Source organism: Dryas octopetala, chromosome 2, assembly GCF_963921425.1.
Source record: "Dryas octopetala chromosome 2, drDryOcto1.1, whole genome shotgun sequence".
NCBI classification, from domain to species: Eukaryota; Viridiplantae; Streptophyta; class Magnoliopsida; order Rosales; family Rosaceae; genus Dryas; species Dryas octopetala.
Window position 1 is genome coordinate 24,441,682 of NC_141367.1, and position 23,400 is coordinate 24,465,081.

General features: G+C 37.3%; 3 protein-coding genes across 4 annotated transcripts; 1 reads left to right on the forward strand and 2 right to left on the reverse strand.

The window, feature by feature from the left end:
- Positions 1–932: 932 nt before the first annotated feature.
- Positions 933–5,789, reverse strand: ECT6 (evolutionarily conserved C-terminal region 6). 2 transcript variants are annotated; one of them, XM_086234143.1, is made up of 8 exons: positions 5,592–5,789; positions 4,645–4,708; positions 4,380–4,521; positions 4,219–4,292; positions 3,557–4,015; positions 2,855–3,391; positions 2,495–2,707; positions 933–2,080 (listed from the first exon to the last, which is right to left on the reverse strand). In XM_086234143.1, the coding sequence occupies exons 2-8, from the start codon at positions 4,684–4,686 to the stop codon at positions 1,481–1,483; spliced, it is 2,067 nt and encodes a 688-aa protein (XP_086090269.1). In that variant the 5' UTR covers positions 4,687–4,708; positions 5,592–5,789; the 3' UTR covers positions 933–1,480. The 2 variants fall into 2 exon arrangements, with proteins under 2 accessions (XP_086090269.1, XP_086090268.1); XM_086234142.1 differs by having other exon boundaries at positions 5,526–5,789.
- A 3,369-nt stretch (positions 5,790–9,158) lies between these two features.
- Positions 9,159–16,273, reverse strand: LOC147294507 (DEAD box RNA helicase family protein). Its single transcript, XM_086231397.1, has 8 exons — positions 16,083–16,273; positions 14,309–15,539; positions 13,210–13,434; positions 12,790–12,858; positions 12,008–12,277; positions 11,557–11,907; positions 10,982–11,259; positions 9,159–10,802 (listed from the first exon to the last, which is right to left on the reverse strand). The coding sequence occupies exons 2-8, from the start codon at positions 15,524–15,526 to the stop codon at positions 9,677–9,679; spliced, it is 3,537 nt and encodes a 1,178-aa protein (XP_086087523.1). The 5' UTR covers positions 15,527–15,539; positions 16,083–16,273; the 3' UTR covers positions 9,159–9,676.
- Positions 16,274–19,858: 3,585 nt separating this feature from the next.
- LOC147294508 (uncharacterized) lies at positions 19,859–22,777 on the forward strand. Its single transcript, XM_086234305.1, has 6 exons — positions 19,859–19,998; positions 20,364–20,745; positions 21,471–21,667; positions 21,768–21,909; positions 22,025–22,184; positions 22,347–22,777. The coding sequence occupies exons 1-6, from the start codon at positions 19,925–19,927 to the stop codon at positions 22,370–22,372; spliced, it is 981 nt and encodes a 326-aa protein (XP_086090431.1). The 5' UTR covers positions 19,859–19,924; the 3' UTR covers positions 22,373–22,777.
- Positions 22,778–23,400: the final 623 nt, after the last annotated feature.

Here is a 23,400-nt window from a genome sequence, read left to right on the forward strand (position 1 = left end):
TTCCCGTATAAAGGACATTTTTTTAGGAAGATCAAGATTGATGGTGGCTCTAAACTCTTAATTGATAGCATTTTGGATCGATGTTTGATTCCTTGGAGAATTCCCAACATTAATAGAGATATTTGATCATTGTTCGATCTTTTGATGAAGTGGATTCAGGACATATTCATCGAGATGCCAACTTTGATTCAAATGGTTTAGTAGCTTTGATCATTCACTTCGTGATTTTTGTTGGTAGAACAATCAATAATGTTAGGTGTACCACATTGTGTATCACATTTCTTAAAGAGGTATGACCTACTTATAATAGTGGGTCTCACTTCTATTAAATAAATGACACACAAGGTAGTACCAAAACATGGTATACGAGCATTATTCTTGTAACAATTTCAATATGGCGTATATTATCCCTAGGGTCAACATATCCGTCATGTGGTGTAATCAATCCAGCGTGTCATAATGTGGGTGAATTTTATTAATATTATGCTTTACTAATATAAATATATATCATCCAATAATACTCTTAACGTCAGATTGATTACACCACGTGACGATGTATCGAATACACAATAATTTTTCATATTTCACCAAATAGTAATACATTGCACAATTTAATTTAATTGAATCAAATTGAATTATTTTAATTAAGAGAAGACAATTAGCATTTCTCTTTGATTAAATTAGACTAGATTGATTTAGTTTCGGTAGGTTTTGAAAATTTGAAACCAATTGAACTGAACTGGATTTTAATTAGTAACAAAATTGAGCAATGTTGGGGATGAAACAAGGCAACTCAAATTTAGCTTGGTATGCCAAATAGTGTAATAATTGGATTGGGGGATGAAGAAGGCACTAGAGAGAACCATTGAAAGGCGGGAAACTATCAAATTACACACGTTTTCCCACATTTGATGGGTATAAACATATAACATGCACATAGAAAGAAAGGCAACCATATTTTCTAAATTCCAAGAAAATAAACATGTGTTAGTATCTGAATCAAGCATTGACACTTTATTATAAAGGATATAAGGAACACAACATATCCTTTAGTACAAGTTCGGCTCCATATTCTATTAGGAATGGAACCCAATTACCCAATACCATACCTCCCACTCAACAATGGAGAGAAATCCCACTGCACTCCAAAGACTTACAGATATGTTAATTGCTAATAACAGAAAATTCTTTGTATCTTGAATATAAATCTGTATTTCCACTTGACTTCAGCAACAACAAAACCCCCCAAAAAATCCAGGACATAAGTAAAAGTGTAGACCTGAAAAAACAGGATCAAAAGAACTAAAGAAAAGGGGGTTAAAACCAAAAGAGACAACATCAAAGTGAGTATTCCATTCTATCATTGCCTATAACCATGACTGAGTATCATAAGCTCAGGATTCAATGGACCCGCAGACAACACAAAATAGAACCAATAAAATGAAACTGTGAGTAACTTCTGAATCATTCCCGTTGAGCCTCATTTTTTAAGACGACCGCCCTTCTCGACTTGTAGTGCTCTAGGATCAAGCGGGATTGTTCCAACTGTTAAAATACCCAAAGATTCATTAAATCCATTAACTCTAACAGGCACTGAGCCTACAGTGACAACTTCAATGTTTTCAGAATTAGTAACAGCAACAGCTGAAGATTTTGGCTCCACCTGCTTCGGATTTATAGTGAGTGAACCAATTTTTAAGGTAGAAACAGCATCATTTCTTGCTTCATGTGCCTTCTGCCCAGAGTTTTTCTTTGTGATACTTGCATTGAGAACATCTAAGTTAGAGGAAACCTGCTCAGAAGCAGAAACTATAGTCTTTCTTGAGTAGTTTGCATCATCATTAAGTTTGGTGACTTTTTCCTCTCTACTACGAGGCAGCTCACCAACAGAGTTCAGCTTGCGGGGGGGCCCTAAAGCCGTTACTAAAAATGGATTTTCAAAACTTCTAAGTAACCGGCCTCTCTCTTCCTGCATGATTTTTTGACGGTCTTCATAATACATAAAGTCATCAAGTAAAGAAGTCTTCAATGTGTGATTCTTGAATATTTTCAACATCTCCAAGCCTTTCTTATACATAATCTGCGAAGTAAAAAAATTTAATAAGAAACCTAAGAATTCCCTGCTCAAGGACAACATGAATATACATAACAATTCAAAGCCACTATTCCAAATGATTTGTGCAAACTCTCTTTAGCTAAATTCAGTACAAATACTCATATCATGAATATGGTCTAGAACACTTGATTGCAATTGAAGCTATGTGCCCACTTGTGGTTGACTGGACAAAACCATTTAACCAATCAGCCATGTCTGGGTTTCCATCCACCAATAATTCAATTCATACAGTCCTCAGTAACCACCAGACATGACTTCTGACACTTTCTATGCACATTGGCTGGGAAAATACTATCATGTGAAATGAATGACCAATAATGCACCAACAATGGAAGACTTAGAAAAGGCAAAATAGCAAACAACAGAATCTAGATATACCTCTTGTGTATCCCTGCTATTAGTCACCGGCTTGTTCTCATTGTTCTCTAAAACAATGTGCCTAAAACTGGTGTTTGGCACATCTTTAATGATATGCCACTTAACAAGGAAGCTCCCACTCCATTTATCTTGCTGCCAAAAGTCCATATCCTTGTTGAAGTCAACAGGGCCAACCATCTCTGCAACACCACAGAATTGTCCGCTTGCATTAACCTGTGTGCATAGGCAAAACCCAACATCAGCATAACCCAGAAAATCACTAACAAGCCCTGCTTCTGATGGTTTATAGATAAACTAATCAAATAGCAATAAAATTATACATGATCTTAAATAATAGCCAACTGTTGTAATAGAACTCACAGAAAAGAAAAGAAAGATAGGGCAGCCACTAGGTTTTCCTGCAGCTATTCTCTGGGCATCTTCATAAGCACTATTTAGTTTTTTGTTGCCATGGGGTGTGGATGACCAGACATTGTATTTGATGCTCTTATGTACATCATCCTCACTGTATGATTTTATTACAAAAAACTTTGCATCCACATAGTCAACTGGAAGATCATCCTTGTTATACTGATCAGTACGAATAATGATGTTTCCTTGTGCATTACTATCTCCTGCCTTGGTCGTGTAGGCTTTAACAGCTAGTTGATTCTTTAACCTATTGATTCTAGGACCACAATTCTGTTCACCCAATGTCTCTAGGCTGCCATGTATATCATTCAAGGCCCTGCCAACATGGAACTTCGGTCGAAGCTTACCCACAGCACCCCGTCCTTGAGCACTAGATCCAAAGTCATTACCAACAGGGACCGCTACCTTCAATTGATTATGATGAGGCATGACTTTCCCATTTGAAAGGTTATCCACGGCTGCAATTGAGCCGGATGGACTTCTTCCCTGCAAACACATAAATAAGTCAAATTCAAAATACGAAAGCCGTCTTTTCAACAGGTCCTAAAAACATGAGCTTAACAGTTTTATATGTAATGCTATTAAAAATTTCTAGAACAAGAGGTTCCCTGCCATAAAAATTGTAAAACTTAACAATGGAAAGAGTAATACCTGAAGGATATGTGATGAGGCTGGGGTTGGGAAACGACCAGAAGAAACACTTCCATGTGTCACAGCTTGCTTGCTTGGTCCAACATTACCTCTTGGCCCTTCTGATACCTTTGTTAAGGGACTCATATGATTCGAAGAGGGCTTAGAGGAGTTAGGGAAGGCTCCAGAAGCTGAGTTTAAATTATATTTGTGCCCTCTTCCATCAGGTCTATTATTTGATGCTCCAGTATCAAACAAGGAATCAGGTGAACTATTGGGAATTACATCTGATTGAACAACAAGAGGGATATAACCAGGTGAAGAGACAGAGTTCTGATAAGGGGGCATGGTACAGTACTGTTGGCCATCAACACCTATCATAGCACCAGGTATGTAAGGATTGTATGGGTTGTATGGAGACTGTGCATATCCATAGCTAGGTGTATAATATACAAAAGGCAAACTTTCATTTTGTGCACCCTGAAACATAGAGACAAACTTTGAGAATAACCATTTATAACGACTCATTAAAGAAACTTAAAGTTTGTGTGTGTGTGTGCGGGAGGAGGGAGAGGGAGAGGGAGAGGGAGAGGGAGAGAGAGAGAGAGAGAGAGAGAGAGAGAGAGAGAGAGAGAGAGAGAGAGAGAGAGAGAGAGAGAGAGAGAGAGAGAGAAATCACTCACCGTGTACTGGATATCTGGATCATCTACACCAAAAATCCTACGGTGATCCTCCCATTCACCGGGTGATTCAAATCCTGACCACATTCATTCAACATTAAGTATAAATGAGACAAAGTAGCCATCATCTTAATCTACCAAAACAAAAAAGCCACTACATTTACCTGTAAAGTAATACCCATAATTGGTGGCAGTGGGATAATACATGCCCTGATCAACAACAAACTCAGGGCCTCCTTCATTGTACATAGCTTCAACTTGTTCAAATGGAGTCGTAAAATGCAGGTTTTGTTCCATGCCTTGAATCTACAAGTTATGACAAAAGCACTCAATAACTCAGCAAGAGCACAAAAACCTTATTAATTATTCAAAAAAGATTTGAATTGACAATGCTAAAAAAATATGGTCAGGAAATTAATAAAAAGATACCATAAAAGTGTCATCATTTGCATGCTCGGGAACATTATACATTTCCAATCGAGGACTGCCACCCCTATAGAATACAATAATACAAAACGTCAGCATACAAAAGAGTCTAGCACAAATTGGAATTGAGAGAAATAGAACTAGGAGGAAAGGATATGGTGCTCTTTTTGGGGTGACAAAGTAACATCAAGCAATTCTCAAACAAGTATACTTTATTCACAAAACGATAAGGCTTCAGTTGGAACAGAAAATGTGATGCCATTATTAAGAAAAAGAAACTGGGAACGAATCAAACACTATTTAAATTAATTAACGAGGACCCAATAAAATAACATAGATAAAATGACTTCTCTATAACAAATTAACAATCATTCAGGCAACATGAACAGCGAAAATATTTTATACAATTCTTAGTGAGCACTCCACCATTACGCAAGGCACTAAAATCAATCTAAGGGAGGAGTAACTGAGCTTTATTTAGTTTTTGCTTTTTTTGCTTACAGAGAGAAACTGAGCTCTGAACCATCTTTTTTAAAACTACTCAAAAGCAATCATATTGAGAATTAACAGGCCCCAAGCAATACCAAACACAGATAGATCTAATTGAAATTCAGCGAGTCAAATACCAGAAAACAGGCACACAAACTCACCCACCAACATGAAATTTCACTTTCAAATCCGAAAAGTTCAGTAATTCTAATGTCAATATTATTAAAATTCAAACAAATAAAATAAATTCCTATTTCCACTCTCGGACTACGTTTGATTACTCAGAATTGGCACACAGAACCTATAAAAACACCAAAAAGAAAAAAGAGAGAGAAAGAGAGAGAGGACTGAGACTACAAGGAGACTTTATTTGAGCTTGAAAAAGCTTTTAGTACCTGAATTCTAAGCAAGGGCATAAACGAAAAAGAAGACAGAAGTTCGTGGAGTGAGGGCTATATTACCAAGAAATAAGCTAATCAATCCATGGTTGACCTAGATAGTTCTACGAGGTGAGAATTGGAGAATTCGCAAAGAGAAGGGCTTTTCTGCAACATTACTTTTTTTATAATATATAAATATTTTTTGGGCGAAGCAGACGCGCTTAAGAAACCCTAACCATAAGAGAGAGATGGGAAGAGAGAGAGGCTGAGAGAGAAGGCGGTTTCGATGTGTGAATGTGTGTGTAAATAGAAAAAAGCAAAGAGACGCGCAGAGAGATTCCTATAATACGCTGCGTTTTGAGTGGAATTTCGTAGTTTTGTTAAATGTCGAGAGTACCCCTGAGGGGTATATGAAATCTAATGACCGCCATGGGGAAAAGGTGTAGCGGGAAAGTTGAGAATTTGTCTGGTCTGCTGAAAATTGAAACGGCGTCATGTCATTTACGAGATGTGGTATCGTCACGGCTGGTGTTTTGTTTTGCGAAGACGGTCCAATCGGGTTTTAAGAAGCTAATGCCCGTATTGCAAATTGGTGCCGACAGTTTTTGGAGACTATTGGCGGGCGAAAAACTTTTTGGATTTTTTCTACAAAATTTGTAGTGGATCTTCTCTCTATCATTCCAAAATAATGAATTTTCCCTCCAAATGTGATATTTATCAGGGAAATCTAGATAGATCCCTCATATTTATTCACCATAACTTTATTTTTAAACTCTAAATACTCGATTTTACCCTTTAAACTAAATTAAAAGAAAATGAAATTGTAGTGGCCACGGGCCACCTTAACCTCCATTTTCAATTGGTTCATCTTTTTACTCTCATTTTCCTTTCCCAACCAATTCACTCATTTTATTAATTCAATTTTTCTCTTTCGCTACTCTAAAGGGGTGTTCCTAACTCAGATTTAAAAGGAGTTTAATGGATTTTAAAATCCATAGAATCCATCAAAATTTAAAGGAATTTGGTGAAATTCTCATGAAATTTGTTATATGTAAAAAATGCATTCAAATCCATCTAAATCCATTCAAATTCTTCACTTAATGAAATCCATGACTTTTTGAGGACACTTGGATTTCATTGAAATCCATTAAAATCTAAGTTAGGAACACTTAAATTTTATTGGAATTCATTAAAATCTAAGTTGGAAACACCACCTAACTCTTAATACTAGAGGTGGGCGGTGGTCGGTGGTCGGCTTGGGGCTCAACCTGCCACCACCCGCACAGTCATCAGTCAGAGCAGGCCAGTGTCTATCGGGGTTTGTCGTCGGAGCGGTCGGGGATGGGTTAAGCCAACAAGGCTTCTCTTGGAAAAAATGGCAGCCACTGCCACTCTCTCTTGGTCTAGCCTAAAAAATGGCATTCCAGCCACTCGCTCTTGCCTAGGTCTCTCTCTCGCCTGGTTCTCTGTCATTCTCTTCCTCTCGGGTTGGCTAGGGTGCCGAAGATCGATGGAGGACATAACCTTGAGCCCGAGCCAGCGTCTATCGGGTTGGGTAGGCTTCGGGTTTTTTGGTTGACGAGTTGATACCCACCCCTACTTAATACATAAACGTCACAGACTCACAGCTAACCATGAGATTTTGAGGGTTTGAAGCAAACTATAAAAATTAAACCCTCAACCCATCATATATTACTTAGGCTAACATAATATATAAGTATAAAGGAGCGCTTTAACTGTGATAAAAAACTATTTGGTTATTTAATTGTAATCAAATAAATATACATACACTATATTTCGATAAAAGTATATAAATAATTGTTATTATAATTAAATGACTAAAAGACTTTTGATTTTGGAGATTTTTTACAAAGATGATATTTGAAGTAGAGCCTAAAAAATGAACGGTTTGAATTATGAGATTACAACATATGGTTGGCCTAAAAAAATAAACAATTTCGTATTAACTTACTAACCAATTAACTTTAAAACATTTATGTATAAATATATAAAGAGTCTATACAATTTGTGCATCCTCAATATTTAGGGACCTAGAGTAATTGCCTTCTTGGCTTTACCCACAGGGCCAGCCCAGCATCTCATGTGAGATGGTTCTAATATATATTTGCCTTGAGCTCATTGCGTTGAGCGGGCCATACTTCTCTCTTTCATTCAATGTTTTGAAACCTGAGATTTGACTTTCCTCACCCCTCCCTCCATCTTGCAATTAACATCATTTTCTTTTTCTTTTTATTTCTCTGAAATATTTAGTATTGTGTTCTATATCGATTTTCTTAGTAGTTAAGAAGACAAAACATCTCAACCTTAAAATTGATTCGTAAACCTATATATTGATACTTTACATTCATTGTCAGATTGTATATACCCATCTTATTGAAATTTGTCAACCTCAGAAATTTATCGTTTAGATTAAAAAATAATTTTAATTTAAGACCGCCTAAATCATTTTAGTTTGTTCAAAACAATCAAATATTTGATCTGAAATAATCAACTTAAATGTTGTTTGAAAATAAAATTAAAATGTAAAGTGATGTCAAGGGATTAGGAGCCATCTTTATCTTACAATGCATTAAGAATTTAAGACTCAAAAGAGTCATGGATATGAAACTTGCAAGAAGCTTCCTTTGGTAGGTATTGCCGTATTGGTTTCTGCTCCATGAAGATTCAGAGATAGTGATGCAAATACGTGTTATGTGTTTATCAAGATTTCTTAAACTGCAATCTAAACTTATGTAATTAAAAGACATAATATTTTATTGTATTAAAAAATTTAATAACATTTTAAGATAATTGATCTAACTTATATAGTTATATCCAGACCTTTCAAAAAGAAATATATATAAATATTGAAGCAAAGGATATTGAGGTAGAACATTTAGACTTGCAGACCAAGAGAGGAATGAAACAAAAACTTACCCAAAAAAAAGTGAGACCTATTTTGGCTTATAGCACTTGATAATTTAGAAAATTTAATTCTGTTTCCATTCATATGCTTACTTGCAAGCTTTGCATGGGGATATCTTTTACATAAAAATATTCTTATGTTTCGGATAAGCCAATGCTAATTGCTCAAACCTTTTAGGTTAACAGCCTCCAATGCACAATTAAATATCAAAATATTTCTTGTCTTATAAGGAGCACTTGACAAGAACTTATTATCCTAACTTCACTTGGAATCTCTTTCACTTTTATGTAAGCATGGTTGACGGGTTAGTCTACTCTAATGGGGCTGATATCTTCAAAGGAGAAGAGCTTTTTTTCCCCAACTTATTTGATAGCTTTTTCCTCTTTTTTTGTTCTTTTTTAAAGTAACGAAGAAAGCACCCCCACTCATCCCTTCAATCAGTGCAACAACAGTAAGCATAAAATCTTGAATTCGCGTAATCACCGACAAGCTACATATCTTTAATATTATAAAACCAAGAGAGAAATTTGGTGTTACAGGCTTCACCAAACATTAAGCATGAATACATGCAATCACTCACAACCTACATACAAAGACATTAAGCATGAATATTAAGCATCAATAGGTGTAATCACCCACAAATCACATTCATAAAGTCATGCAATCTTACATAATAAAAAAAGGAATACCAACACGCACACGCTCATACAGAGATAGAGAGATGAGAAAAAAGAGGAGAGCATTTAAACATAGAAGCGTTTCTTTGAAAAAATAAGACAATTCGTGACAATGTTGTCTAGTAAACAAAATAAGCACCTACAGTATATAGGGAAAGGTGCACTACTTGTCTTTCTCGATTTCTCACAGGACACCAATAATCTAAAGCTAATGTCCCCACAATACTCAAATTCAATCGTTGTATGATCAAAATAGTAGGTAGTGCATGGAAAGAGTTATCTAAAGCTACCCTAACAATATTCAATGTCACTACCTTCAATTATCATAAAAGACCTCCCACACCCCTGGAAGAAGTAAAGCAGGTCAGCATGTATCTGATCCCATCATATATCTATCACTCAATTCAATCAAGGCAGGCCGACCCCAATTTACTGAATATCTTCCCAGCAGGAAGCCAGCTTCACAGATTGAGTTAAGAGAGCCACTTAATGAACCAAACTGACGTCAACCAACCACACAAGTACTGAAAAAAGAAATCTGTGTCAAATTTTTTAAGGTTCAGTCACTGAATGGTGGCTTCGGTCTCCTCCTGTAACTGTTTATCCCCTAGCTCAGTTTCATTAATCATTGGCAGCTCCCCCACAGGCTTGGTGTCTGGAGATGCATTCACTTGTGTGCCTGGGGACATAGGAGACAACCCTGCTTTAGGTGGAGCCCCAGATTCTGGAATTATAGGATCCCTCTCATCAAACTTTGAGACACGTGGTGGCCTCACATATCTTTCATAACTGGGGCTGCCACTACGGTTACGACTACGACTACGGCTCCGGCTGTAGCTACGGCCATGGCCACGGGACCAACTCCGACTACGACTCCGACTCCTGGTCCAGCTCCGACTCCTTTTACTGTGGCTGCGGCTGCGACTACGACTACGACTGCGGCTAGGACTTCTGCTATAACCCCAAGTTCGAACTCTTTCAGGGCTACGACTATAGCTTCTGCCTCTACTCCTATCAGCAAAATCAACTCTATTATCAAATCTCCCACGTCCACGTCCTCGTCCACGCGCATCCACACTGTTGTACCGATCATGTGGGCCACGGTCATTTCTACCCCAACCAACATTACCACCACTAGGACCACCAAATCCCTGTCCTCTGTTTCCACGCCCACCAAAGAAATCATTTCTCCCACCGCGGCTGCTAACAGCACCATCCCTAGGGCCACCACGGCCACCAAAGTTGCCATCATCCCTAGGGCCACCATGTCCACCAAAGTTGCCATCATCCCTAGGGCCACCACGGCCACCAAAGTTGCCATCCCTCATGCCACCACGACCACCAAAGTTGCCATCCCTCATGCCACCACGACCACCAAAACCCCCATCCTTCATGCCACCACGGCCACCAGAATCCCAACGGCCGGCACCACCAGTACCAGAATCAAAACGGCTCATCCCACCCCTATCCTTGCCAAAACCAGGCCCACCACGCAGAGCAATCTCTCTCACCTCTGGGGGCACCTGCTGGTTAGCTCCCTCCAGAACTTTTATCAATTCAGCAGCATATTTCCAATCCTGCTCAGAGAAAAAGGTGTACGACACCCCAGTTGCCCCAGCCCTCCCAGTTCTTCCAATTCGGTGAACATAGTCCTCAACTCCAGTAGGAAAATCATAGTTAATCACCACCCTGTACCATGGGAAACTCAAAATAATAAGTACAATCTCTTTCAAACAATGCTGAGGTCCCAGAGGAACTAAATTCTAAGCTCAATTTGATCTCTGTCCCAATGACTCCCCATCACTTTCTCATTAATAAATTGAACATGTAAAATCGGGGAAAAAAAAAGTGCAAGGACATGAGCTAACCTTATATCTTTGATGTCAAGCCCGCGAGCAGCAACATCAGTGGCAACTAATATTGGGGACTTTCCACTCCGGAACTGATTTAGAACCCAGTCTCTCTCACCTTGAGACTTGTCCCCATGAATTGCAGCAGCCCCAAAGCTACGTCCAATAGTCCGTGCAAGTTGATCGCACAACCTCTTTGTGGAACAAAAAACAATAACCTTAGAACCTCGCTCCTGGGATCTAAGGATCTGCTCCAAGCGCCTCTGCTTCTCCATTTGTGGGACAACTTCAACATACTACAGATTTGTGAACAAATCCTTATCATATTGTGGGGTGAAGCAAAAAACAGTGTTCAAACATTACAAACAAATTCATTTTTGAGAAGAACAGATAGTGTAATTTCTACCATATGCATACTTTTGAAAACCCTACGCATTGAATGTGCAGAAACGGGCAATTTTCAAAGTTTCAATTCATAAAACATAACTCCCTTGAATTTATGGTATTGTAAATCTTCTAAATTACATATACCATTGTTGTCCTTTTAGCACTTTTGAAGACACTAAGAAAAGATGTATTAGTTCAAAAATTACCTGTGTAATAGATTTGTTTGCAGCAAGCTCATCAACATTGCCAATATTCACCTGGACAGGATTAACAAGAAGATCACTTGCTATTTTTCTAACTTCTTTTGGCCACGTTGCTGTGTACATAAGAGTTTGCCTACGTGGGGGTATTTCATTCACGATTTTACGGATTTGAGGTTCAAAACCCATGTCAAGCATTCGATCTGCCTCATCAAGCACAAGGAGTGAAACTTGCCCAAAATTAATTTTCTTCATTTCCAGTATGTCGTTGAGCCGACCAGGAGTTGCCACAACTATATCAGCTCCACGGTCTAATTCTTTTAGCTGGGGACCCTTTGGAGCTCCACCATACAAGCACTGAATCATGGAATTCAATCACAGTGACTTAATTATTAAAGCAAAACGGAATTTTTAAAAAATGATATCATTATATAAAGAGTCAGCAATGAGCACCCACCGTGCAGGATACCCTCGAAGCTCGCCCAAATTTCAAAACTTCATCTTGTATTTGTGTTGCAAGCTCACGTGTTGGAGCCAAAACCAAAACTGTTGGGCCATTCTGAGAATTATTATGGCATTGTCTAAGAAGAATGAAGGCAGGCATCAAATAGCCCAACGTTTTACCAGAACCTGTTTTGGCAATCGCCACTATATCCCTACTTTGTAGAGCAATTGGCCATGTTTGTGCCTGAATTGGCGTGGGAGATGAGAAGCCAGCAGAATATATCTGAAACAAGAACATGTGTTTAAATGATCAGCAAAAAGTTGGAAATGTTCCATGAAGAAGATTGACTACAACCAGACATCATAATATATTAATAATAGAAAGAATAAAAAAAGCCCATGGGTATATGGTTGCTTACAGAAGCAACTTGAGGCAACAAAAGAGGGCATAAAGACATAAGAGGTGGAGCCATTAAGCAAGAAATCCCAGTCACATCAGGTGTGATTTGGATGAAGGGCCAACCACCCTTCTAGAAGATGCACAAGAAAGGCTCCAACAGTTCATTTTGCAGCCTCCAAAAATCAGAATAGTTGTTGCATGTGTAAGTGTGCCAATAGCAGTGCAGCGTACGACATATGCTCCTCCTCTGGAGCAGATATCGCACCTGCGACAAGTGAGAACTTATGAGTTCAAAAGTAGAAAAACCAACTGAAAATACAAAAATGGAATGGCATGGATTTCATAATTGATATTTTATCTTAGAGAAAGAACAAATCCTGGCAAATGTAACTTACCTCTCTCAATATCTCTTCAGGAAAACCAGTGGCTTCAAATGTCATGAACGGTGCAGGAACATTGTCACCCTATGCAAATAAAATGCAAACATTGAGGTCATAAAGTATCCACATTGGTTAAACATGCTATTATGTCTTCAATAATTATATATAATAGAGCACCAGCACTGCTGACAATATTATATTGTACACATCTTGCAAGCCCAGGACAAGTGTCCCCAAGTCGTAATGCAGTTATTTGGCTTGGTTGATCATGTAATCATGCCCATTTCCAATATTTTTAGCCACTAATTAAATCAGTCTTTGAAAACCCACTTGTATATATTTGTCTCTTCAAAAATTTATTCAATTTTCCATGTTCTTATGAGCATTCCCATATTCACACAAATTGATATCACGAAAGAAAACAAAAATACAGACCGATGCAGTAACTTCATGTTGTTGACGATAAACTTCAACAGGTGAAAGACTAGTAACACTAGCAGATCCGACATAAGCAGGCTTCACCGAAGCATTATTTGAGAATGGTGGACCGCCTGTTGTATGATTGTACATGTTATGCATGGCATGTCCTGGCATGGTATTCAATGCACCGGCATGACCAGGTGTAGCGTTTTGAAATGGGACACCACTGATACTCATCTCCTGAAAGAAATAGCAAATAACATCATTTAAAAGAAACATTGAAATTGAATATAATCAACATGGAAAGATAGGAAAAAGAACTCGACATTGGTATATAATTATTAAGAGAGCTGCTATTTGCACGCCCCTATTAAAAAAAAAACCCAAGAAAAAAGACCACACAGCCCCTCCCCTCTTTCTCTCTTGTTCACACCCCCTCCCTCTTTTTTTTTTTCTTCTTCTTCTTCCCCCTACCCAAGCCAAAACAGCTACCACCACCACCTCTCTCTCTCTCTCTCTCTCTCTCTCTCTCTCTCCCAAGCAGACAGCAAAAAAAATTGGGCGCATGTGGTTCGGCAGACCAGTGCCGAACCCGTCGGTTTCATTCGGCAGGCAGTGCCGAACCACCTGTGCCCAATTTTTTTTGCTGTCTGCTTGGCCGAGAGGAGAGGAGAGGAGAGGAGAGAGAGAGAGAGAGAGAGAGAGGAAAAAAGAAGTGGTGGTGGTGGTGGCTGTTTTGGCTCGGGTAGGGGGAAGAAGAAGGTGGTGGTGGGGGTGGCTGTGCGCCATACAGAGAAGAGGAGAGAGAGGGAGGTGCGGGGTGGTGCTGCGTGGTGCTGCACTTCATGCAGAGAAGAGGAGAGAGAGAGAGAGAGGAGAAGGTTGGGGAGGTGTGTGGGTGTGCGTTGACAGAGAAAGGGAGAGCTTGTGAGAGATGATGGCGGGTGTGTGTGTTGTGTGTGTTGACAGAGAAAGATGGGGTGTGTAATGAAATGGGGGTATTTTGGTAATGGGTTGGGTGTGTGTTGAGAAGTTTTGAATTTGAGGTGTGTGTGGGGTGTGTAAGAGAGAAAGGGTGTGCAAATAGCAGCTCTCATTATTAATTAACAGATACCTGCGGACTTCTTCCCATTGGAATAGCAGCAAGCTTGGGCGGCTGAGGACCTGTTGGCCCTTCATTGTTACTATTAAAGTAATAGTCATTTCCACCTCTACCCTGGAAATTATTTTCATGACCCATCCTTAATCCAGCAGGAGGCACATTAGACTGCTGACTATTAATCATTGCCGGGTCCATTTGATTTTGGAACCTAGAACCATGTTGATGGTGGACCAAATCAGCCCCTGATTGTTGCAAGTGGCCAAAAGAGGGAGGCTGTTGCATATTTCCCATAGAGCCACCAAACTGTTGGGGTTGACCTGGATGAACAGCTCTCTGTGGCATTTGTACTGAATTGGTCCCAGTAGGATGATTCGGCATAGATGAGGCACCCACTTGTTGAAACTGGGATGGAGAAAAACCAATTTGATTTCTGTGTTGAAAATCATCTTCGTCCCTCAGTGGGAATGCAGCTTTATACTCTTGTTGATTTGCCAATGGCTGCCCTTGTGCACTATGCACAGTCTGCTGCTGAGAACTTTGCTGCCCTTGGGGGGGAAAGCTTTGCTGATAAGCCATATAATGCAGTTGTTGATGCGAATTAAATTGATGCACTTGTGCTTGAGCCAATTGTGAGCTTTGACTCTGCGGTGTTTGTTGCCCCAGTTGGTGGGCCATTTGCTGTGCCTGCGGCAAAACTTGCTGGGCTAATGCATGGGTCATTTGCTGATTTGGATGCTGCATCATTTGCTGTTGTGTTAGTGTCACTTGTCCATGCTGTTGCATGGCCTGTCCCATTTGTGAGCCCTGCTGTTGTCCAGCTTGTGCCATTTGTGAGCCCTGCTGCTGAGCAAACGATGTCAAAAGGGGACTCGGCTGTTGTGCCATTATATGTCCGTGCTGTTGAGAATACTGGCTCACTTGCTGCCCTTGCTGCTGTGGAGCTTGTGTTATCGGCTGCCCATCCTGAGGCACCATTCCATTAGGTGGCATTGAATGGGCAACAGGAATTGCAGCCAACTTTGGTGTGGAAGTACCAGGAGGCGGACCAGGTGGCAAAGGTGGAGGCAAGGAAGCCGGCTTTTCATATTGGGTAATGTTAGTTTCAGGATTCCAGTAGTATAACAAACCCGTGCTACCATCAATCAAACCCTTCCATGGTTTTGGAAGTGTGGGATCATCTGGTGCATACCGGGGACCGGCTGAAGCTGAAGCTGGCTCCGCTGTTGCCATGCCTGATACTTATCTACAATCATACCAAAACCTGTGCATCAATACATTGACAATGGCAATGCAAACTGAAGATCAGAAACAATCTCTCGTTTCACAAGTTCCACAAATTAATGGGGAAAAAAAATAATGCAACCAATTACCCAGATGGAGTTAGGAACAACCTTAGATTATCCCACAGTTCCCTCACTCCAACCAAGAAAAAAAAATCTCACAGTTCAGTCGCTCCAACAAAGAAAAAAAAAAGTCTGTTCTGAAATACTAAGCTAAGGCAACCTGAAAGGATGTCTCAATGCCCCGAAATATAACAAGCTCAAATATTCGAAGAATCGATTTCTGTTATTACTTTAACGAGAGTTTCTCACTTCTCAAAAACCAAAGCACTAGCATCATAATAAATAAAAAAACCCTAGAAGAAAAGTTCAAATAACAAAATATCACTATACGCTCAACGAACAAGCATATTCAAACTAAGAGAAATTGAAGACCGAATATTGAAAACAAGGTAAAATAAAGTAGCCGATTCCCAATTAGAAAAACCCTAAAAAGCATTACATACCTCGTCCAATATATTGAATGGGTTCCAATAATTTAATATCTTCGTGTATTTAATCAGAGAGCGAGCTGATAAATCAATGTAAAAGCCCTATCGAATAAATGTTTGCTTATGGTCCTCTGTGGCTCGGACTAGAAAGAAAGAAAGGGACAATTTCCGGAAAACAAAAGAGAAAATTTTCCTGGAAAATGGGTTGTGAGGTGTGAGCGCATGGAATTTGATAGTAGGGTTGAGGGGAATATATCAGCTGCACCGACAGTGCAGGATCGGTGATGAACCCTCGTTAAATATCTTTGTGTGATTGCCTGTGGCCCGACTTATTTTATTTGGGTTGTGATCATGGCCTGCGGCTTTAACTATTATATAAAGGCCAGTTCTATTCCGACCACCCTAAATTGCTGAGTTGACTACCCTATTTTAAAATTTCAACTTTACCCTTAAAACAAAAAATTTCAATTTTATTCGTCGGGTCATTCGACAGTTATCTACCGAAATATTTATGGTTATTCGACAGTTATCTGCTGAACATTGGTGGATTATTCGGTGGATAACCACTAAATAGAAATGAAAAAGGCATTCGACAGTTATCTGTCGAAATATTTGTATTTATTCGATACTTATCTGCCGAACATTGGTGGATATTTCGGTAGATGACCACCGAATGAATCTGGGTGATTTCATCATGTTTTTGTAATAAAGGGTAAAATAAGAAAAAAGTTGAAAAAAATATATTAGGGTGGTCAACTCAACAACTAAGGGTGGTCTGCATAGCCTCACTCTTATATAAAAAGGTTTTTTGGTTCCTCAACCAAAATATCAATTTGATCTTTAAAGTATATTTTCGCATACTATGGACTTTCATATATACCACCGCACAATAATATTGTCATTCCATTTGAATTGTCGTAAAAAATATTCACGTACACTACATCAAACATCTTTTTAGAGATAAAAATATTTTAACATACCCTAAGACTCAAGTTTGGGATTATTATTTTTTAATTATTTTAATTATAATATTTTTTAAGGGTAAATTTAAAATTAAAAAATTTGTAAGGTCTTTGGGTGGTTATAGGACATGTGAAGACCATTTTGGTCCTGAGAAAAGGTCACGCACAATATATGACAATTTTTTATGAAAATTCAGATGAAATACAACATAAGAACTACATTGATGTGTAGTAGTAAAGATGAAGGACCACATTGAGTGAAAATGTATTTTAAGGACCAAATTAATATTTAGGTGAAAGTTGATGAACTATTTGTAATAAAAAAACCTATATACAAAAATAATTAATTTCTATCAACAACTAATATATATTGTATTAATATTTGTATACTTATGAAATTATTTTAACAATTTTGTTGGTAAAATTTAATTTTATCCTACACTTATCAGTTTTATTTTTATCCTAACTCTAACTTATTATTCCACTTATACTAACCCTCTTTCACTATTTTCAGTTAATCACAAGTCCAACATGATTTGATTAATAAATGGGTTGGATTTGTATTGAGTTATTTAGCATGATTAATCTAACATTTGGGTTTTGATTGACTGGTATTCAACATGAACACTAATTAACACAATAAAAATACAACCCGCTAACACAAATTATCATCCATAATTTTATGAGCGATATGGGATATTGAATTTGATGAATGTGATTAAGTATTCTAAATGATTGGTTAACTTAAACGTAATAAAATACGAAAAGTTTTATAGGTCCGTTCACTTTAGTTACTAAATTTTAATAATTTTTTAGTTTAGATATCAAAATTTAATAACATTTTATATTAAATACTAGTTGAAAAGTTAAACATAAGATTCAAACTTATAACTTACTACATAGAAAAGAAACTGAGTGTCATCTACTATACCAGTCATTGATCATTTAATATCTCAATTAAATGTATTAAAATGTTGACCATAAAATTTGAATAAGAAATATCACTAAACAAAACGGTCAGAAATGCCACTACAAAAAATAATTTAGTTAAATATTAAAATTGTGTAAAAATTTGTATTTTTATAATAAATATACAAATTTCACACTTGTTTGTAGCTCAGTTGGAAGGAGCTAAAATTGACCTATGCAACCAGGTTCCTATCCTAAAAAAGTAAAAATAGATAGCAAATTTCAAATAATTGATCACTTCTCTTTTTTTTCTTTTTTTTTAAGGCCGATATATTGATTCATTTCAAATATATTGTATTTGGCACCTAAAATTATTTTCTTCTCACATCATAATCCAAGTTCATCATTTTAAGGAGGGTGTACTCAATTTATATTTTTAAAGACTTTTTTTAAGTAACAGACTTTCAGAATTATGATAGACTTTCAAAGAATTTTATAGATTTTTATAGACTTTCATGAAGTTTTATTAAAAAACTTTCATAGACATTGATAGATTTTCAATGACTTTTTGATACAAATATCATTGTGAAATACAGTAAGATAATAGCATCCGTATATCACAAAAGACAATGAAAACGCAATGAAATCAAACAGAAGGGCAATGAAAAAATAGTGAAATCAAACAAAACATGACAAGCTGATGAAAGAATAATCTCCAAGAAATCAAAATTGTTAAGAAACATACTAATATATTGAATGATCTAAAACTGGTCTTCAATATTTGTCAAAACTTACTATTCAATGTTACATGGATAATGTTAAAGTTAGGTAACGTTGATGAAAATGAGCTTCCAAGTGTGAAGACAATTAAATTAAAAAATAAAATAATACATAATGAGAAATGCATATAAATTTTAAAATTTGAAAGAAATAATGTTGTATTACTACTTAACATATAAGTCAAAAATTTAAATAATGTTGAACTAATCTCTTTATTATTGTATCTAACAGATAAATCTAACTCAAGTCATCTTTGAAACTCTCAACGTAAACATACAAAAAATAAAAGGGTGGAACAATATATTATAATTGACATGTTGTAAACCCATAAAACTAACTTCTGGAGCACTGAAGTCTGGAGTTAGAACCGTATATGACATGTCTATTTATATGTAATGGCATAGTGATGAGACAATATAAGGAATAGGTGTATCAATGTTGGAAGGGACATACACGCGCGCATGCAATGCTAAAGGAGGCGGAGAGAGAAAAGGGAAAGCATTTTCTCAAAAGTCTTTCAAAGTCTTGAGGGGGAATGGAAGAGAAATAAGAAGATTTGGTGTGTATACTTTAATGCCAAAAATCTTTCAAAGTCTATGAATTTGAGAAATCTGTGAAAGTCATTGACATTTTAAGTACCGTATGACTTTCATAGACTTTTAAAAAGTCTTAATTGAGTACCCCTGACTTTCATAGACTTTTTAAAAGTATATAAAAGTTTGATTGAGTACCTCCTGACTTTTTAATTTAACAAAAGTCTTTAAAAGTCTTGATTGAGTACACCCCCCTAAATAAGAAGATTTGGTATGTATACTTTAATGCCAAAAGTCTTTCAAAGTCTATGAATTTGAGAAATCTGTGAAAGTTATTGACATTTTAAGTATCGTATGACTTTCATAGACTTTTAAAAAGTCTTAATTGAGTACTCCCTGACTTTCATAGACTTTTTAAACGTATATAAAAATCTTGATTGAGTACCTCCTAACTTTTTAATTTAACAAAAGTCTTTAAAAGTCTTGATTGAGTACACCCCTCTAAATAACTTCTTTCAAATATAGCCTCAAACTTAGCGGGGATTCGCATTTTCAATAATTCGAAGAAAAAAAAAATCAAAGACAACTATTGGGATGTTCTAAAATCTTCGCTTGAAAGTTGAAACTGTGGAGCTGGAAGAAAGTGTAGAAACTGAAGCGGTGCGGGGAAAACATGGCTCTGGAAGCTGCTAAGGCTACGACTGCGCCAGAGTTGGCCCTTGCTGATACTGACATCAACTGGGACAGGTTCATTCTTCTTCTTCTCCTTCTCTATTCCTTGCCCATTTACCATTTTGTTTTCCTTTATTCAAAACAAACTGACTGTTAGGCCAATCTGGGACACTGGTTTTTCGTGCCTTTTGGTTGTTGGAATTTGGAGTGAGTGAAGGAATGGTTGTTTTCCATTTTTTTTCTCAAGTGGGTCTTGTTGGGTCACCATGACTACGAGCATGGAGAGGATCAATCTGCTTGTTTTAGGTCTTTTGAAATTTATAATTTCGCACCTTAATTTACATTGCATTTTTCACAATGTATTATTTACAGGCAGTGGTTGATGTGCTTAAAATGGACCAGGACTGACTCTCTTTTTAACTTCATTCACTTCAATTTAGGTTGGACAAGACAAGGTTTCATATTATTGGGGCTATTCTCTTCACAGCGCAGTCAGCCTTATTACATCCAACAGCGGTTGTAAAGACTAGAATGCAAGTAGCTGGCTCTGGACTCGCTCACATGGGTGGAATATCAGTATTTAGACATATATTAAAGAGTGATGGTATCTCCGGCATCTTTAGAGGTTTCGGCACTTCTGCCATTGGATCGTTGCCTGGTAGGGTATTGGCTTTGACATCACTTGAAGTATCAAAAGATATGATGTTGAAATACACTGAAGGACTAGACATACCTGAGGCTACCCGTGTTGGCATTGCAAATGGAGCGGCAGGCATGTTCTCGAATTTAGTTTCTTGTGTATACTACGTGCCCTTGGATGTGGTTGGTAAACCAGTTCTTTTCTGCTTCCTGTAATTATGTTTCTGTAATTTATTAACTAGGAAACAGTGTATTGGAATAAATAAGAAAGATATGATAAATGAATTTGCCTGTGTGTAGGTCATGTTCATATAGCTTGTACTGTCACTTTTTTGCTTCAGAACAAATATCCTAGAGATGGTTTCACGAAACTGCTTTATCCTTATGTCCAACTTTAATATCCTGGTAAGAGATGATTCTACAGATCCTCAAAACCAACAAACATTGCTTCCCTTTCTTTTTGGGGGTATGAAAGTAGGATAGCCATATATACCACTTCCATCTTATAGTATTTTATTTGTCACATGAAACCTTCAGTTTCCTTAATTGCTTTGCTCCTACGACAAATAGAGAAATCCAGTGTCATTATGCCATGTGCTGTATAATATTCTTATGGTTTAGAAGGATTAAAAGACTCGAAATTTGGCATGATTTAGGCTAATCAAAACATAAAACCTTTTTTTTTTTTTGTAACAGTGTTGTATGTAAGATGAGTGTAGAAAACTTGTGACCTTTGATGTTGGGGTTCAGTTCAATATAAGTTTTAAGTTTTTATGATGACATCATTGTAACTTATTGTTTTGGCTTTTCATCTATGCTGATGAATCAGTTATGTCTTTCATTATTTTGTGCTGAATATATCTTTTGTGATGTCCTCTTCACTATAATTGTACTTGGTGCATTCTCAGATTTGTCAGAGACTAATGGTGCAAGGACTTCCAGGAACTAAATCCTGCAACGGACCATTTGATGTCATACGGAAAGTCATAGAGGCTGAAGGTCTTCGTGGTATGTATAGAGGCTTTGGATTAACAGCTTTGTACCAGTCCCCAGCATCTGCACTTTGGTGGGGCGCCTATGGTTCTGCCCAACACATCATCTGGAGGTGTATATAATTTCTTTGTGGTCAATTTTATTCTGTTTCAGTTCCTTAACTTCAGCCTAATATATTGTCTAATTATTATACCTCCTTTTTATCATTAAAGGAGTTTGGGCTATAGCGATGATGCAGAGAAGAAACCATCTCATATGGAGATGGTGAAAGTTCAGGCTACAGCAGGTATGATGGCCGGTGCTTGTTCCTCGGTTATCACTACTCCCATTGACACAGTCAAGACACGACTTCAGGTAGTGTAGTTTAAAACTGTAATTTCATTCTGTTTTTATTCCATTTCTATTACATTTTCTACTGTCTGGATAAGAAATAAGTCCTTTGGCTAATTGTTCAATATATTACTTGGAGGTCATGGATAATTATGGTGTTGGAAGACCATCAGTATTGAAGACAGCAAAGACACTCCTTAAAGAAGATGGATGGTGGGGCTTTTACCGAGGATTTGGTCCTCGGTTCTTAAATATGTCACTGTATGGAACTACAATGATAGTTACTTATGAATTAATAAGTAAGTTAGCCTTCCAATTTTATTTTTATTTTTTACGGCTTTCACGTGTGGTCATTTGTCTTGATATATTGGATCTATGCTTTTTACTTTCTTTCTTGGTTCTAGTAGTAGTTTGTGGCCAACTGATTAGTGTGTTTTGTATTGTGCTCACCAATTTATCAGAGAGATTATCTGTAAGGCAAGTTTGACATTTTGAGCTGGAAGAGGTGCTGAAGCGAGAGGAAATTGTTTCCGGGTTCCTTCAAATTTTTGTTGAGCAGACTCTCAGCATTTGCCTATTCCCAATAGGAAGCCTTTCTTGAATGTTATTTTCCATTTTGTTTCTTTCCCTGCTATTTGGATGGGAAGGTTGGGTTTCCTTTTTCACTCCTTTAGCCCTGTAAATGTGTGCGACCGATGACTGTAATTTATCCTGTTCTAAAGTGTCAGGGAGTTTGATAGGATTCTGAAATGTTAGGGATTTTGATAGAATATCTCCTTCCAAGTCATACATACAAATATACAATGATACAAGTATACAACCTTCATGGAATGCAGTTTTCACAGAATTCTATATGTATCATGAGAAGAATTATGAAATTAAGTATACTTACTTTAAATTGATTCTGTCTCTCTTTTTCCAGCTAGGATTGAAAATCATGTATTTTATGTATTGTTGGTCCATTTCCTAACAGCTTTTGGAGCATAATTGTTGTCTAACATGGTGTCAGCTGACTCAGCTTTGTTTGCAAGAAGCTTTTCGGAATGGTTTTTTTTACCAAATTTATTTTGGATCCATTTGATTTGATCAATAATTCATAAATATTTTGTTTTTTTCAAGAATTCACAAATACTTGTTATTTTATTAGAAAAAAGAAAACATACATTTCTATACAAAGTGTTACATTGTTGTATACTTGTATCATTGTATGATTGTATCTACTATTTTTAATCCAAATTTAATTCTTTAAAATATGGGGTCGAGTGTGGAGTGGTGTGAAATTGTGAATAATGTTTTGAGTGTAAGGCCTCGTTTGGATTGTTGTGGATGACCCAAAAACTACTGTGGATGACAATTCTTAATCACCCACAGCAGTTTTGGTGTTTGATAAAAAAATGAAAAAGTATTTTGTCTCACAATTCTCAACTCCCCACAGCAAAAATAGAAAGCAAGTTTGTAGGTGCTTTTGAAAGCTGCAGTGAATCACAGCAATAATAAAAATTTTCTTTTACTCAT